At 31.7% G+C, this 18805-nt stretch overlaps 1 protein-coding gene across 22 annotated transcripts in view; it reads right to left on the bottom strand.

Moving 5' to 3' along the window:
- Positions 1-18805, bottom strand: part of lola (longitudinals lacking) — an 82769-nt gene that overhangs the window by 37992 nt on the left and 25972 nt on the right. The window contains exons 6-7 of one of the 22 annotated variants that reach the window (XM_032436106.2): positions 11165-11366; positions 7309-11018 (exon numbers count right to left, since the gene is read on the bottom strand). The exons of 16 other annotated variants lie outside the window; for them this stretch is intronic. In XM_032436106.2, the coding sequence (XP_032291997.1) occupies positions 10901-11018; positions 11165-11366 (320 nt within the window). In that variant the 3' untranslated portion in view covers positions 7309-10900. Of the gene's footprint in view, positions 1-2783; positions 4871-7308; positions 11019-11164; positions 11367-13391; positions 14988-16161; positions 16356-16871; positions 18499-18805 lie in introns of those variants that run through there. 5 more of the 22 variants (XM_032436107.2, XM_070209556.1, XM_070209554.1 and 2 more) reach the window with 5 other exon arrangements.

Here is an 18805-nt window from a genome sequence, read left to right as displayed (position 1 = left end):
CTAATTTTATAACATCATTGCTTACGTAAATGCTTTGAGTATAATCTAACATATTGTTTGAAATTGAAATTTCATTAATTTGCAATGAACAATTAAAGATTTTTATTATATTGTTTCCTTCTATTGTTATTTCGTTATTTATACAATTATGGTTTAATATAGTTTTTGGTAAATTCCAAGTTAAAATTATATTTGGTTCTATGTAGTTGATTTGAAAATTTTGCAAAATTTTAGTATAACTACATTCTGATGTTATTTGGTTTAAAATTCCTGTTAAACATTCATTATTAATTAATTTTTTTGTTTCTCTGCTATAAACTTTTTTATCTTGGGTAAAATATTTTTCATGAGCTATTTCTGTCAAAATATTATTATTTTCATCCGGGTATGGAATTATTTCGAATACCGGGCTTTTTATTATTTCTCGAGGAATATGGGATATTATCAGTATTTCGTTTGTATCTGATTTAAACCAAGTGGAAGTTTTTGTATTCAACAATTTCTCAGAATTAACATGCAACAAATAGTCATGTTTTAGTAATTTTGGGTTAAAAATTCCTAATCTTGTGAGCTGCATTCCCATCTCAATGTCTTCTATATATTCTGTAAAGTGTTGTAAGTTAAATATAAGGATATCTAATTTCTTTCCTTTTTGTTTCTCTTGATCTAGTTCGTTCATGATTTCTATTCCTTTGTTTATAGCTTCTATTATGTAATTTAATTCGTTAACCTGAACGCTGTTTTCTGCTAAGTTGCTTATTTTTTGTTCAATTTCTGCTTTGTCTTCTTGATCTAATGTTCCAAATAAGTATTTATATGCTGTTCCTACTATGTTAACTAAACCTCTTTTGCTGCGTTTGGCTATTTTTAAGCCGTTTATTTCTCTGTTTAATTTTTCTACTAGGTATTCGATTTGTATAAGGTTATTGAATTCTTTACTTTGTTCAATTAAATTGTTAAAAGTTTCTTCGGTTTTTGTTGAGGTTATTTATTAGTTTTTCTTTATTAGCTTGAGTGTCATACTCTGGTGTACCTGCATATATGAATATGTCCGCTGGTGTTCTGTTAGTCGTTTTGTGCTTTGTTTTATGATTGTACGTGTAGAGTATAGTTTCAAATTTTGTAAGTTTATTTTCGACGTCTGAGTCGCTGTTAATGATTCTTAGTTTTTCGTTAACTGTCTTATGAAATCGTTCTACGTCGGATATACCGTTTTTACTAGTGGTTATATTAATATTTACTGCTTCTGATTTTAGCCATAATTGTAAAGCTGTGCACATAAAAGCTGAGTCTTTGTCTGCCTTTATTTCGATGGGTTTACCCATTTGGTTGAACACTTGTAATATAGCTCGTTTGGTTTCTAGCCAGTCTCTACTTTTTATTTCTATTAATGATGCAAATTTTGAATAGATATCAATGCAAGATAAAAATTGTTTATCTCCTACTATGTAAAAATCCATTACATATTTTTCTCGGATATTAGCGATTTCCGGAGTTATTTCGAAAGTTAATTTTGTATCTCTGTGTTCTGTTTTTGCGATGTTGCAAATCTCACATTCATTTATTAGATTTTGAATTAGATTTTGATAATCTGGGAAATAGTGGGTTTCTTTGAACCAATTGATAGTTTTTTCAATTCCTGGATGTAATAATTCTTTGTGCTTTTTTAATATTAATTCTTTGAATTCTGCGTATGTTTGAAGGTCTATTAATTTTGTACTAGTTTTCATTGCCTTTGTTGAATTATTCGGACTTATTATTTCTAAGTAGGCTTCTTGAAAAATTGGAAAATCTGCTTCGTTGTGGAAGTATAGCACACTTTTCTTTGTGCATAAGTATTCTTTTATTAATTCTTTGGCATGCGTATTAGTCATGTCTTTGTACGTAATTTTTATGTTGGTTTTGTGAAAGTAATTCGTAACTTTTGTTTCGTTCTCGGTTCCTTTTTCAAATTCTATTTGTCGATTATAATAATTAAGTGGTCTTTCTGTGATTTGTAAATGGTTACTGTTGTCTTCTTGAGCACTATGTATTGTTGCTCTTGTGCTAATTGTATCTTCGCCTAAGAAGTTTTCGTTTAATTGAATTCTGGACAGAGCATCTGCCACATAATTTTCTTTTCCTGGGACGTATTTAATTTGGAAATCAAACTCATTTAGCTTGATCTTCCACCTTTGTAATTTCATGTTAGGTTCTTTCATATTATTTAACCAGACGAGTGGTCTGTGATCACTAAGGATTTGAAATTGTCGACCAAAGAGATAGGACCTAAAGTATTTAGTGGCCCAAACGATTGCTAATAATTCTTTTTCAATCGTTGAATAATTTAACTCATGCTCGTTGAGAGTTCTACTTGCATAGCATATAGGCTTATGCTCTTGCGAAAGGACGGCCCCTATTGCCATATTACTCGCGTCTGTAGTTAATGAAAATGGTTTTTCGAAGTTAGGGTATATTAAAATTGGGTCGGATGTTATGAGTACTTTTAGCTTTTCAAACGCTAGTTCGTAGTCTCTGTCTTTTATATTGATTTTTGCTCCTTTTTTTAATTTAAGTGTTAATGGTTTTACTATATTAGCGAAATTTGGTATAAATTTCCTATAGAAACCACATAATCCTAGAAATGATTTAATTTCTTTTGGGGTTTTTGGAATTGGGAATTTGACAATTGCTTGTATCTTGTTGGGATTTGGTTTTATACCCTCAGTTGTGATTATGTGACCGAGAAATTCAGTTTCTTTTCTCATAAACTCGCATTTATCCAACTGTAGTTTTAAGTTAGCTTCTCTAAGCTTCTTAAATACCTTTTGTAGCGACAAAATGTGTTCCTCCAATGAAGTGGAAAAAATAATAATGTCGTCTAAGTAGACCAGACAATCCTTAAAAATTAAATCTTCTAAGAGATTGTTCATACAACGTTGGAACGTTGCAGGTGCATTCTTAAGACCGAATGGCATGCGAGTGTACTCGTAATGGCCATGTTTAGTCGAAAATGCGGTCTTGGGTATTGAACCAGGATCCATTTGGATTTGGTGGAAGCCTTTGGCTAGATCAATGGTTGTGAAATATTGACATTTTCCAAGTTTGTCTAATATTTCATCCATGATCGGGATAGGGTATTTATCATTAATAGTTAGTTCATTGAGATTGCGGTAATCTATGACTAACCGGAACTTTTGCTTTCCAGATGCATCGTTTTTCTTTGGAACGATTATTACTGGTGAGCAGTAAGGGGATTTGGATTTACGTATGATATTTTGTTTTATCATATCGCTTATTTGTTTATTTACTTCCTCATCGTATATTTGAGGATATTTGTATGGACGCTTGTAAATTGGGTCCTCATGTTTTGTTAGAATTTTGTGTTTAATTGTACTAGTGAAAGTCAAATTGTCACCTTCATGGTACTGGATATCACGAAATTCATGTAAAACTTTTTTTATTTTTTCTTTTTCTTCTGAGTTTAGGTGCTCTAGCCTAAACTCATTGTTTTCTATTAATTCATTATTAATAGCGAAGTTAAATGGTCTGTCCTCTGTTGAGGGTGGATCAAGGCACTCTTGTGCGGTCATGTCCTCTTCGACCTCTTCGTCGTTATATCTAAAACAAAAGTTAAATTCTCCTAAGGTTACGGATCCTTGTGCATAGTCTATTTTTGCTTGACATGCCTCAAGGTATTCTCTCCCAATCAGAACATCATAATGCTCTGAGAAGTCGTGAATATAGAATTTTTGTTTGCTCGGACAAATTTTGCTTGCTCCTAAGCGTATACTTTGTTTTAATTCAATAACACCATTTATGGTGTGAACCTTTAATGTTTCGTTGTAAACTGGAAAATTTAAGCGGTTTGTTTTCATTAGATTTATGGTTGAACCTGTGTCGATGACACATTTTAGAACTTCGTCATTCATAATCAATTTTATGAATGGATTTGTTCTGTTTGTTCCGAGGCTTGCTGATGAAAATTTTCGGATGTATCCATTTTCATCTGCCCACTGTTACTATCTCTTTGACGTTTAGTCGGAGGGTTTGGTGCATTCAAGCGTGAATGGGACTGATTTTGGTAGTTTAAGGGATTTTGGTATCTACCTTGACTTAATTTCTGTTGGAACTCGTGGTGAGCTTTCTGATTGTCTTCGGACTTATTATGCTGTTTATTTTGTGCGTGATAACTCTGATTCGTGTTGGAATAACCACTTGAAATGGTGGTTGGGTTAGCATTTTGCTGATAATTTCCCATGTTCCTACGATTGTTATTTGGATTTCCCTGAACATTATTATTTTTAGGTTTTTCAGTAACGCTATTTTCATATAATCCCTCTCTTTGAGCTACTTGCTTTAGTTTTTGTGTCGACGTAATGTCGTGTCTGGCTAACATCATGAAAAGCCTATCTGGTAATTTTTTTGTAATAACATCTTTGATTGTGTTATTCATAGCATTTGTATAAAGGGTTGTATTGCTAGGTATATTTTCTAGTGCTAACTTATTTAAAATAACAAAAGATTTATTCTCGAGCTCCTCGATGAACTTACGGACGTTTCCTTGGTAATTCGTGTTGTATAAGCGTCGAAGGAGTTCTTCAAATGGTGTCTGCACTTTGTATTCTTCAATCAATGCGTTTCTCAGCTCCTGCCAAGTGTTGGCTGCTGTCCTTTGTGATATTCTCTGAGCATCTCCTGTGACTTGCAATTCGATGGCTCCGTATAAGATGCTATGTTGTCTAACATCTCGGGTTGGATACAGGTGTAGGATGTAATCTATCCTTTTAATGAAGGCGTTTAGTTGATCCGTTGATCCGTCAAAGCTTGGCACCTGTCTAAGTTGTGAAAGGGCCTGGTTGAGGTGTTGTTCTGATAATTCCATTGTCATCTTGGTGTAATACACTTTTTTTTGAATAGTTTTGAGTTTGTAGGTTTGAACTTTATTGTTCTTTGATTTTGCACTTTTATTTTAAGTTAAAGTTTGTGATGGATTATTGTGCAAATGTTTTTTTTTTTTTTTTGTGTGTGTGTCTTAAAAAGACTCAGTAATAACGTATTGCAGGGATCAAACGATATGCAAAGCCAGTCGTTATTAACTGTAGTAGCTTTATTGCCCAAAGGGTCAATATTATTAAGCTACTAATGACCCGAAGGTTCTTGTGCGGATACGTATTCGAGAAAATTTTTATTACACTCCGACAACACTTTCGGTCGCGATTGTGCGTTAGATCTGGGAATTAATTATCCTTTAGCGATCTTTAATTTTTCCCGACGTATCCTACCGGCTGCGCCAATTAAGTTTTGCACGTTAGGTTACTATAAAAAAATATATTTCAATTTATTATTTTCACTTAACGGCTACTTTTGTTGAGTACATTCAGATTTGCTTCCCGAATATGAACTGATTTATCTAACTGTTGCGGTCGCTTAGCAAACTTCGCTTTGAGAGAGTTTGAGTCAAAATTGAGTGAAGTTTGAGCTGCGTCAGCAATTATGCGTGGGATAGTACTCTGATGGGAACATTGACAGTGGCGTGATATTTAGGGTGAATTGTTTATGTCTACCAAAGGGGGACAGTTTGATCTTGACCAATGTCGATGTTATCACCAGGCTCTTTGTTTACAATATTAGAAATGTTTATAGTTGTGCTTATGCTTATGTGCTAAGTTATGTTAAAGGGTGGGTGCGACTATGGATATGTCACTATATATATGCTCTCATGACAACATTATATTATTATAATAATGTTTAATGCTACTTTGTTATAATTATTATTACAATTATTAATAATATTAATTGTTGTTGTTTCTGTTGTTGTTGTTGTTGTTTTTCATGTTGTTTAAGGTACTAACAATATCAGCTTCGTCAATGTAAGTTTGCTTTTTATATAAATTTGTTTCATAATTTCTGTTTCGCCTTTTCCGTGGTATTCGTTAACAATAAATATATGTATATATGTATATATATATATATATATATTTATATAAACATTTTTAATTTCTTTTTTTGTTTTGTTTAATATTACGCTACAAAAAATAAACAACATTCGTTTTGTTACAATTACATTTTCCTTTTGCTTCTTTTTTGTTGTTCTGTTAATTATTGTTTTATATGTCTGCTCTTTTGGTTTGACTATATATTTATATATATATAATAATATATATATAATGTTCATTATATGGCAATTTTGTTCCAAATACACTTTTACTAAAACTTGTTCTGGGTTTGTTCATTTTCTTTTCTTTTCATTTATTTTAATTATATTTTTATTCTTTATGTATATGTCCATGTATATATGTATGTGTTGTTGTATATATATTTTTGGTTGGTTTCTTTGGAGTATATTTTGTTCATTATTTTGTAACTTATGCTTTAGGCTAACATTTTTTTTTTTTTAATATTTTTGTTTTCATTTCTCTTTTAAACTATTTTATAAATATTAATTAACAATAACAAGTTAAAACTTAGTTGTTAAATTAATGAACAAAAATCAAAGACAATTTCTTTTATCAGTATATATATGTGTGTGTGTATATATATTAAAAACGATGCAACAAAAATGTTTAAAAAAAAAAATGTTAAAAACAAAAAACATTTGATGTTTCTTTTTTTTTTTATAGAGCTCTGGCTTTTTTTTTAAATTAGTCTAAGCTTTAACAGCGCAACAAACAAAAAATTAATAATAATAATTTAGCTAATTCAATGAACGTGCAACAAAAACCTTAGTTAATTAGTTTAACAAATTATTTTAGTATAGGCTACATAAATATATTTTATATATATATAAAAATTTACCTAATTTTTATTTTAGCCAAACAATTTTAACAATTTGTCGCATGTGCTAATATAGTTTATTTTTATTTTGATTAGTTTTTTTAATATTATTATTATTATTATATTTTTTTTGGTACTTTGCAATTGACACGAATTTGGCACACAGGACAAATTGCAAAAAGAAAATAAAATTTCTCATTGGACTAATTTGAAATAAGCAAATTGACAACCAAATTGACGAAAAATCAATTGTTATAAGGTAATGAAAATTTGCATTGGTATTGTTAATTGTTTATCGTTTAGTTAATGTGTTTAGTTAATATTTAAGTGTTCTCTTTTACTAAGTTTATGTTGTCTACATTCAATTCGAGCTTCAACTATCTATTATTGATATTGCTGTTCAATTGATGGGCTGACGCTTAAAGAAACGCGAGAAGCGCTCACGGAACTTATTTTTCTGTTATTTTTGCTTCTCACTCCTGTAAGCTTTTAAAGCTAAGCTAGAGAAATTTATTTTATATTTTTTTACCTAGCTTGCTGCTTGCGCTTCTCCTTTCGCTTATTCTTTTTAGAGCGCCTCACGCTTCTCCCTTCTTTTACACTTTCAGGAGCTTTTACTTCTTTTCTTCCGCCTTGATGATGGCACGAATTATGTTCGCTTCTTGCTGTTCTGTGCTTCTCGTGCCTATTGTAGGCTGACGCTTAAACAGTCGCGAGAAGCTTTTATGGTACTTCTTTTTTTGCTTCTTCCTCTTAGCGCTATAAGTGATTTTAGCTTGGGGAAGTCACTTTTCCGCTTCTTAATATTCACGCATCAAGCTTCCTGCTTGCGCTTCTACTTTAGCTTGAACTTCCTAGAGCGACTCACACTTCTCCCTTCGCTTACACGATAATCTCTCTTTTCCTAACTTGTATTCTCGTCTAGCTGATGGCACGAATCAAGTTCGCTTCTTGCTGCTCAGCGCTTCTCGTGCCTTTTGCAACGTCAGCCTTGAATCTAATTTTATGGTTTATTGTACTGTCTGTATGTTTTGCAATATTTGACTACAACAATAACATAAAATATTATTAACAAGCAAAACTGATTAAAAACAAAAAACAATATAATGAAAACAAGTTATTCACGTTAAAATGGTTGGACCTAACTAACACACATATATATATATTAAAATATATATATATACATGCATATGTAAAATGTATATATAAGTGTTTTTAGTTGCACTTTAACTGCCTGCCTTAGTAAGTTCTGTTTATATATATATACATATAGATATATATATGTATCCAATTATCATATATGTATATTAATATGTATAATTTCAATAATTTATTACATTTAAATTGTTTTAATGGCACTCTTAGCGTTTTCTTGTTAATATTATTTTCATTTTTTCATTTATAACATTGTTCGGTATATGTTTTTGTTACTATTTTACTTCATCTTCTTATTATTGTACTTGTTAAATACAATTTAGTTTGCAATTGTTGGGCTATTAACTAGTTTGTTTTGTTATAAGATTGCACTAAAATAGTTCAACAGAAGACCAATAAGAACTAAAGAGTTTTGCGAAGTGGGCGGGTCGCGCGTCTGTTGTACAACAAAAGTATACATATATATATACGTAAATCAGCACATACATATATATTCTGCTTAACTCATGAGTATATGTGTTTATATGTTTTGTTCTCTCACGCTTTGCTCTACTTTTGGGCAGCATTGAACTCTAATTTCATTTGGTTACGGCTGAGTGTAATATTTATATATATATATTTTTTAAATATATCTTCTTTTTTTTTGGATTTTTCCAGTTACATAATGGCACACACGTTCTGCACACAAATCCAATGCTGCCAAAAAACACACACACACACACTCACATACACACACGCACACACAGGCACACTTAAACACACAGTGAGTACAAGTTACAAAAAAAAATACAATTTTTGTAATAACATTTTCTTAACATTTTTGCAACAACAGACAACAAATTTGCTAACATAGCATTTCTTTTAAATAGATGTGTGTATTTTGTATGTTAATATGTAAATGTTGTATGTGTGTATGTATGTATATAAACTTTTGTTCTGTGAACCAACAAATCGTTTGGCCTCTTTGCATTTTAGTTCTATAACTAACTAAAAATATCTCTTATTTTTTTTTTTTTTTGTTTTTTACCAGCTGCAATTCTGGTTGCATTTCGTCTATATAACACAACAAATCTGTATACCCTTGCAGGTGTGGGAGAGAGTATTATGATTGACTGACATAAGCTAAAGATATTCCTAAAGTGAAACGATATATGTATATATATATAACATAAGACTGTAGCTGAGTTCGTATTGTCAGGTTCTACTGTACATCTAGTCTTTTGGCTTTTGGTAGAACTTGATTCTTGAGTAAGGATAAAACTTGAAAATGAATCGGAGCGAATCGGATCGCTAAAGGATTATAGCTGCCATAGTTTAGGGCAATTCAAAATATACATATATATATATATATCTATATATATTTAAAATGAAAGCTGCAAGGGTATGCTGAAGTTCGGCTTGCCGAAAACTGGCTGTTATATGTTTTAGTTTGGTTTTACTTTGTTTTATAACAAACATTCACATTTCGACATATACAATACGCATGTGTGGGTGTATCCATATATATATATATATATATATATATATATATATATATATATATATATATGTGTGTGGGTATATATATGTATGTATGATTTAGCTTGCAACATAAACATATATATATATATATATCAATATATAACGATAGTGTATATAACATAACATACATATATGTTTTGTATTCTGTAATCGATTTAGTTAAACATAGTTCTCGGTATTTAGTTGTTGTTGTTGTTGTATTGGCTTTTAGCTTCTTTCAAATTTGCAATTATTATAATTAATTATTAATGATTTTGTTCTGGTTTTTGTTTTTCAATAATATATTAGAAATATATATATATATATATATTTGGCAACAAATAAACACAGTACGTTTTGTTATATGTATTTTTGTTTTCAGTGTTTTTTTTTTGTTTTTGTTTTTGTTTATATAATGCAATTGTTTCTTTCTATATATTACTATAATTATTGTTATTATTTTTATTATTTACTTTTCTTTCTGTTAATTTTACTAAGTTGCTGCTCGTTTTTTCTGTTTGCTTTTTTTTTTTTTTAGTTTTTGTTGTTATTTTTGTTTTTGTTTTTGCACTCTCGACTAAAATTACGTAGTTTTGGTTAGTTTGACTAAAATGTTGTTGCTCTTAGCTTCTCTTCTTCTTCATCGCGCTCGACTTCTTCTTGTTCTTTTTATTTTTCTATAACGTGTGTGTGCTTTGTTACGGCCTCTCAATACAAATTTTTACTAGCTCTTCGTTATTTTTTTTTTTTTGGTTCGTAATTTTTTACGTTTTTTTTATGTTTTATAATTTTACTAAAATTCTATAAAATGTTGCACTGACTGCAGCTATACATATGTATATATGTATATATCTTGTCTAGCTTGTTAAATATTTTATAATAGCTACGCTGTTTTCTTCAGTTTGTTAATTTTAGCTAATTCTGGTTTTAATGCTCAGTTGTCAACAATAATTCTCAACTTGTTCTTGTTCATATTATCATAATATGTATTGTATATACTAGATATATATATCGTATGTATATATGCATGTATATGGGCTTGTTTTTTGTTTTAAGTTTTTTTTTTTGTTTTTGTTTTTGTTTTGTTTCTCTTTATAAATGATGTGGCATCCAATAAATTCGTTTTGTTGTTGTTATTTGTAATTGTTCTTGGTTTAGCTACTTGTTCTCTCTATATATGGTATATGTATATATTTATATATTCATATATATATATATATATATATATATATATATATATATTCAATTGCTTTCTTCAACTAACTGTTTTGTTATGTTTGTTCTCTTTGTTGTTGTTCTTGAGTGTGTGAGTGTGTTGTTGTTATTGGGTTTATTTCTTTTTTTTTTTTGGTAGTTACAATTTTCATATTTGTTTTCATATTAATTATTTTTGAATTTACGTTTTTGTTTTTGGTTTTGCTCAACAAAATGTTGCACTTTGCCTATGCGGATAACGCTTATTCTATTTGATTTTAAAGAATACATTATCTCATAAGTAATATTTGACACAGACACCGGACTCAAGGTGCCGCTTTAGGTGGGAGCTTTGTGAAAATGCTTTGCCGCACATCAGACAGCGAAATTTTTTCTGTCCACCACATTCATATCTACAGGAAAAAAGAGTTTCGTATACATATGATAAAGAAAAACATTAGTTTAACTGCAGACAGCAGACAGACGCAACAGACAGATATATCTATATCTATATCTATATCTATGTCTAAGGAGAAGAAATATAAGAAAGATAACTCACCTGATATGTCGTTGCAATGAGCTGGCGTCCTTGTAGCTCTTCAGGCAATTAAATCTGGGGCACTGATAGCGTCCATCCGGATTTATGAACTTGAATAAATCCGAAAACTTCAGCTCATACCAATAGTCCCGGATCAGTGAATGCGCCGCCGAGCTGGTTGGCGGTGGCGTTTGGCTGGAGTTGGAAGCGTAGCTGCCGGGCGCTACAATAATAAAATATAATCAAATCAAAAATACGATGGCAAAGATTTTAAAAACAACAAAAAAAAAAAAAGAGGAAGGAAACAAAAATAAACTTGAATCAGTTACGAAAGTTGTGTCTCTTAAAGCTTAAACAACTAGACAAAAGATATATAATTTTTTTTGGATATATTATAACAGAGCTGTAGATTCTATATTTAAATACTGCATATATTGATTTAACAGCTCTCTTATTTATATTTTTGAATAAAAAAAAGTAACAAGATTTCTTTTTTTTTTAGATAAAATTTTAGTTAATTTTTTGTATTTTGCTGTTAAAAGTGTTTTTAGGCATAAAAATTAAAAATTATGTATTTATATATTAATATTATAATTATAAGAATAATAAAAAAAGTGATATTTACAGTTAGTGTGTGGTATGCAACTTGTTTATTGTGTTCAATTTGCTTGTTGATTGATTGGTTGATTGATTGATTGATTGATTGATGGACTGTTGGTGGTTTTGTTTGTTGATGAAGCGTGAGGCTGATACTGAGCTGATGCAGAGAGCAGTTGCAGTGGTTGATGATAGAGGCAGCTTGATTATGTACACGTTTCGCATATATATAGAGGAGGCGATATACTTGCGATACTTTAAATGAGGCGCTGTGTGAATGATGATGCATACATATTTTCTGAGTTTTTTTTTTTTTTGGTTTTTGGTTTTTGTTTTTAATAGCTGCTGCAATGAAACATGTTTAGTAGGCGAAAAAATAAAGAGTAGAAAAATGCAAAAGCAACCCGCATACAAAATAACTAAACGAAACTAAAAACTAAATATTTATATGATAAACAGTAAATAACAATTTCATTTTGTTACAAATTTATTCAGTTACATACAAAAATAGCGGTATTCATGTATATATATATATATATATATATATGTGTGTGTGTGTGGGTGTATATGTATATATGTTTATATATATATTTTTATAAAAATACTTAATTATGCTCTTTGACAATGTGTATAAAAATAGTTTTTTTTTATAATGATAGCATAAAATTAATATGAAAATACAAATGCGTTTGTATGTATGTGTACTCATGTTTGAGTGTGTGTGTAAATTGAGTAAATTTAGTTGAAAAGTTTTTAGAAGTAATGTGTGGCATGAAAGTTGTGACTGTTTGACTTTAAGGTTTATGAATATGAATACATGAAATGAAAGCAGAGGCATTTAGAACATTCGCTTCAATCTTTTAAATCATTCGAATAGTTTGAATCATTCACTCCAATTCAAATACTTTGAATCATTTGCACCAATTTGAAAAGCTTGAATCATTCGCTCCAATTCAAGTACTTTGAATCATTCGCTTCACATTCACAACACTCGAGAGCTTCGTACAATTTCAGTCAACATTTCGAACATAGTCTTTGTAATTCCCACATCCTTAAATTATTTAAAATATTTGGAATGTTTTACAAAATATACTCTTTTCACAAAAAAAAAAAGTTGTATGTGTTTAAGTGTTTTGTGTGCTTTAAAGACCTCTCTTAAGTGCGCTCAATATCAACTTGAAACTGTATACATTATAAACTTGAACTAAGCATGGTTAATAACTGTTTTAAGCCAAGTACACACAACTGGTTCGGTTAATAACTGAGAAAAATCTATATCACACAAGTTTTAGATGGAATTCCAAAGCATTATATTATAGATTTTGCCAGCTTTAAATGACCAGAGCTGAGCTTTTCAGCTTTTTGTGTTAGGCAATTGACTTTTGTTGCTCCTTTTAATTTTTTGGCTGTTTTTTGTTGTAAATATATATTTTAACTATTTGCTGTAAGTATTTGTTGTTGTTTGTTTTTTTGTTTTTTTTTTTTTTTATAAATTGTACTGTTGGTTGCATTCATTTGTATTTGCTGAGATCGCTTTGTTTTGTTTGTCAGTTGTTTGAACATCATCATATAATAATAAATATTAGTAAAAAATATATGTTTATCTTAAAAAAAGTATTTCTAAGCTAGCAAGGAACTTACATTTTACAGCTTTCCAACTAAGCTACATACAATTTTTAAGCTTTTAGTTGATTTTTTTTTCATTTTTTAGTATAATACTTTGTTTTTCTTTTGAATTTGGCGTTGCCGTTGCTTAACTAAACTACATATCAAACATTTGTTTTCACTTGATTTTCTTTTTTAAAAATATATATATTTAATTTTTTTTTTTCTTTTTTTTTTTGCTTAGGAATGCGACGTTACGAAATTGCCTCTTAAGTGCAACCCCCCTGGTAAAACCTGTTACTACTCTCAGTAGTCTAGTTAAATATTTTAAACTCTTTTTTAATAGTTTTTGGTTTAAATGCTTTTGACTTAGTTTCGGTTACATTTCTCTTTGGACTTTTGGCTTAGAGTGCTAAAAATATATATTAGAAATTAACTTAGGCTTCAAATCTGTTTGGTTTTTTTTTTCTTGATCAACTTAAGGCTAACAAATGAGTAAATATATAGTTTTTTTTTTTGGCTGCAGGTTTTTTTTTTTTTTTTTTTTTTTTTTGTGGGATTGCAATGCACAAAACAAAGTACGCAAAGTTGATTGCACATAGAAACTAATTCAAAATGTCGGCCATAAGTCGCAGCACTTTTTCGGAAACTTTACCGCATTCGATTTACATAAATTGGACAAATTTATGCAAAAAATAAATTTCGCATGCAAATCTCTGGCCACCAAGTGAAAGTTTAAATATGCAAAATTAAGGTAAACAAAAGTAAAACGAAAGAAATGTCATCAAGTGTGCGCTATTCAGGTGTTTTTTTTGTTTTGGTTTTTTTTTTTTTTGGTAGAAACATTTTGTGCGTTGCGCTGCCCGGTACTTAAAAGTTGATAGTTGACAACTTTTAGAGATCGAATAAAGTTTTCACTGATTGCGAATATCCTTGCAGAGGCCCAACTAAACTCGGAATAAAAGAAGGATAAACTGTGAGACCAGCTCTATAAATTAAGTTGCTCAGTCATAAGGTATTGTGAGAGAGAAACCAAACTCAATGCTGTTTAGATAATGCCTGAGTCCAAACTGGACAAATCGGAGCACTATATTATATAGCTAACAGGAAAAACAACAAACGAAAAAATTACTAAAGTTGTTTCATTAACAGTTTACATTCTGTAGCTGATATGATAAGAACTATTTTTGTGTGTGAAAAAACTATTGTTTGCTTGAACTAAAAAAAAAACTGTGAATTGGGATTGAATGACATATATAATATGACTTCTAACAAGCATCTATGTATATTGTTTTCCGAGTCAACCTGTTGCAAGAATATTTTTAGCCTCGGCATGCCGAAGTTTTAGTATTATTTGTGTTTTTTTTCTTTTATGCCGTTTCCCATTTGGTTTGTATGCTGGCTGCCTGCATTTGAAATGCCAGCGGCAGGAAATCCTTTTTCATTTTGGCAAAATGAGTTTTAATATGTTTGGTTAAATTATCGCTGCGCTTGGCCGCATAATTGCAGCTGGGGCACTGAAAAATTGGCCTCTCTGTGGTAAAACGGCACTCGAAGCGTCGGTGGCGACTCAAGCTTTTGCGTGTCTTGTAGGATTTGCCGCACTGATCGCACGCGTGTTGATACCAGGTGAGTACGAAATCTGTAAGTAATTTGGTTGGCCCAAAACACACGTCGGGACAGGGTAACAGAGAAAAGACAGAGAGAGAGAGAGAAAGAGAAAAAGAGAACACCACACAACGACAACAACAACACAAAAGAGTGAATGAAGCAGTGCGCGAGTGTGTGTGTGTGTGTGTGTGTGTGTGTGTGTGTGTGTGTGTGCGTGTGTTTGTGAAGATGTTGTTGATGAATTTGTTGCATTTTGTTTGTTTTGGATGTTAAATATAATGATATGATATAATTTTTCTTATTTTGCAATTTTTTCAATTCTTAAATTTTAGTTATCTGATGACTGAATTTTGACTGAGTTTTGCTTTTTAAACTAATTATTTTTTTTTTTTTTTTTTTTTTCTTTTGAGCAAGTCAAACTACATGAAACTCAACATAAAACTTAAGACATAAAAAATATATTTAATTATATATACATATATATGCATTCCAAGAATAAATAAAGACACATAAAGCTTACAAATACTTGACGGGTAAAAAAAAAAACGAGTTAAATAAAAACAAATAAGTGTAAAAATATTTGCTTATAAGTAAGAAAAAAAAAACATCAGGCACGCCCACATAAAGATATATAAATATATTAAATATATTAAAAAACCCACATATAGAGCATAAAAAACCCCAGCGCCTATTCTGGAAATGGATTCGCCTTTTTTTGGCGAAAATCAATTGCAGAACATTGCAGCTGGTTTTAAAGAGAGAGGCTGTGTAAGAAAAACATCGAGTGTTAAATAATTTATTATTTTTTGAAAAAGACACAAATACAATATATAGATATATATAGATATGTATATATCAATAAATTTAAATATATTAAAATTAAATTTGTTGTGTGAGTAGCGCAAGGACAAGACACAAAAGCACAGGACGACACACGCACACACCCGCACACACACACATACACACGCACAGATGCACGCACCAGTTGAGAATTACAATTTAATGCAGCATACAAGCAGGCTTTCTATGCATGCTAATACACAAACATCTCTGTATCTGTGTGTGTGTGTGTGGGGGTGTGAGAGTGTGTAATAGTTTTGATATGTGCAGCTAGAACAAGTAGAACCCATTTATATATAAAAGTATACAGAGAGAGCTTCAAGAAATAGACGCAGACAGAATAGATGATCTATATATATATATATATAAGTATATATGTATTATAGTAAGTGACAGACTTTCTTGTATTGTGATGTTGTACTGGTTACTGGTACGAGTATACGCATACAGTTACTGATTGATACTGATAGTTGGGAGGTACTGGTTATAGATAGATTCCTAGAACTGCAGCCAGTACCGAGTAGTAGTAGGTAGTAGTAGGTAGAGTAGAAGAGTTTATCTAAAAGAAATTTAGTAATAAAAATAGGTTAGTGAAATTCTCTGTACAACAATTTTCATATGGGTTGCTCTTTCACAGCAACACGCAACACGCAACAAAAATAAAGAAAGCAAACAATAAATATAAAGGAGGCAAAATGTTGCGGGGGGTTTACAATATTGGATATTGTGTGAAACATGTAAAGCCAGCTAAAAACAAGATAAATATATATAGTTAATTAAAACGTATGCAGCAAATAAATTTGTTTGTTCTTTGTTTTTTTTTTGTTTTTTTTTTTTTGTTTTAGATTTATTTAATTAATAATATAAATTTTTAATTGGTTTTGTTTTTGTTTTTCTTCGTTTGTTTATCAGATATATATATATATATTTATATATATATATATATATATATATATATATATTATATACTATTTTAAATATTTCACATACACGTATAAAAATTACTTAAAAATGTAGGTATACAATTTGGTGGCATATCATTTGGAATAAGTGTTTCAAAAAAAACGACTCATCATTCTTTTTTTTTTTTTTGGTTTTGTTTTTTTTTTTTTTTGGAATTCATGAGTATTTCGCTTTCTTGTCATTTGCGTATGAGTATTCTGTTTGTTTTCGTCCCTCTTTGGGTGGCATAGCACATCAACATCAGATTTGACTGGAATGGCATCACTTATTCAAAATCTTACAATTCTAACAAAAATGGGTTTCCTTTTTTTTGGGGGGGGGGGAATGACTTAAGCAATACAAATTCGTGACGGTTCGGTTTTAAGTTGACATTTCTTTCTTTTTTTTTTAGGATAAACAGTACCGCAAAGTAACATTGTAATACAGTTGATTGTTTGTTTTTTTTTTTTTCTTTTAAGACACGTTTCGCTGACTAAAGAAAGCACGCAAAAAAAAAATTAGAAAACATTAAAATAAGTTACATAAAATTAAAATCAAAAAAATATAGTTAAGCGCTGGAATGTCTAGGTTCTGAGATTCATACATGGAATTATAATTTCTTACTTTTACTTTCGATTCTTTAAACACACAAAGCATTTTTTTTTTTTAAGCAGACACAAATTAAAATTAAAGAAACTAAAGTAGTAGCTGTAAGACTTTGTTTTGGTAATAATAAATATAAATAAATCGTCTCTTTTTAGTTTAGTTTGTCTTGTTAGTTAATCTTAAGTCAAATATACTTTGGTTTACTTTAGGGTTAAAAGAAAGGGTCAAAATTGGACAACTTCAGTTATTGTTGTACGCAAATGGCATTGTATTCATCAAGCGCTCCTTGAGCAATGAATTCGATATGATCTGCAGGCCGAGCTTCATGTTCCACTCCTCGTCAAGCAAATGATGCGGCTGCGCCTTGCCCGGCGTCACCGGCTCCGCCTTGATGGCCAGCTCAGCGGCAGCGGCCAATTCCGCGACGCTGCCCGCTGTTGCATCGCTGCCATTGTTGTTGCCAGCTGCGGCTGCTGCAGCCGCTGCTGCTGCCGCGGCTGCTGCCGCCTGCTCCTCGACCACTGCAGCGGCTGCTGAAATAGCTGTAATGGCACCCGTCAGCCCATACGTGGGTATCGGCATCATGTGCGGCGGCAAGGGACTTGTGCAGCGCGAACCGTTCAGGTTCTCATCCCGCTCATAGTGCTCCTTGCGCAGCGACAGATTCTCGGGTATGGGACTCTCGCAGCCGTTGTGCGAGCCAGCGCTGCCCACGCTGGCGCTGTCGCTGTGGATGCCTCCATTGCCGCCGCCACCGCCGGCACCGCCGCCACCACCGTTAACACTACTGCCTCCTCCGGCCACGCCCACCGCAGCAGCGCTCAATTTGTGCTCCAGATTGTTGCTGCGCGGACTGCTGGTCCGCGAACCGCTGCCCGTCGTCTGTTGTGCAATGGCCGGGGGTATGCCATGCTTGGAGACCAGATGCCGGACCATGTGATATTTGCGACGGAAACGCGAACTGCAGAATTCACAATTGAAACGCGGCGGTATGCCGATGCACTCGTCCCGCATGTGACGCTGCAGATGACGCTTGCGCAGATAGCTCTTGCCGCAGACGGCGCAGGGGAAACGCTCGTGAGGATCGCCGGACGAGTTGCGATCCATGTCCATATCGCCGCCAAAAACGCTGTGGCCAAAGTCATACTTGGAGTCTACGTTGTGGTTGATTGATTGATTGATTGATTGATCGAACGATTGATTGATTGATTGATTGGTTGATTGATTGATTGGTTGATTGATTGTGATGTGTTGTTGTGCGTATTTAGTTTTAGGTGTTCATTATTATTATTATGCAGGTTATTATGTGATGTATTTGTGAATTGGGTTTGATTTGGTTTTTTTTTTGTGGTTTTTGTTTGTGTTTTATGAAATGAAAATGAAAAGAAAAATAAAAAATATTGTGAAAAATCATAAAACGCAAATCCCTTAAGCGGTAGATACTCTTCTCTTTTTTCATTG

Source organism: Drosophila virilis, chromosome 5 (assembly GCF_030788295.1).
Source record: "Drosophila virilis strain 15010-1051.87 chromosome 5, Dvir_AGI_RSII-ME, whole genome shotgun sequence".
In the NCBI taxonomy this organism is placed as follows: domain Eukaryota; kingdom Metazoa; phylum Arthropoda; class Insecta; order Diptera; family Drosophilidae; genus Drosophila; species Drosophila virilis.
This window is presented reverse-complemented; position numbering and strand designations above follow the sequence as displayed.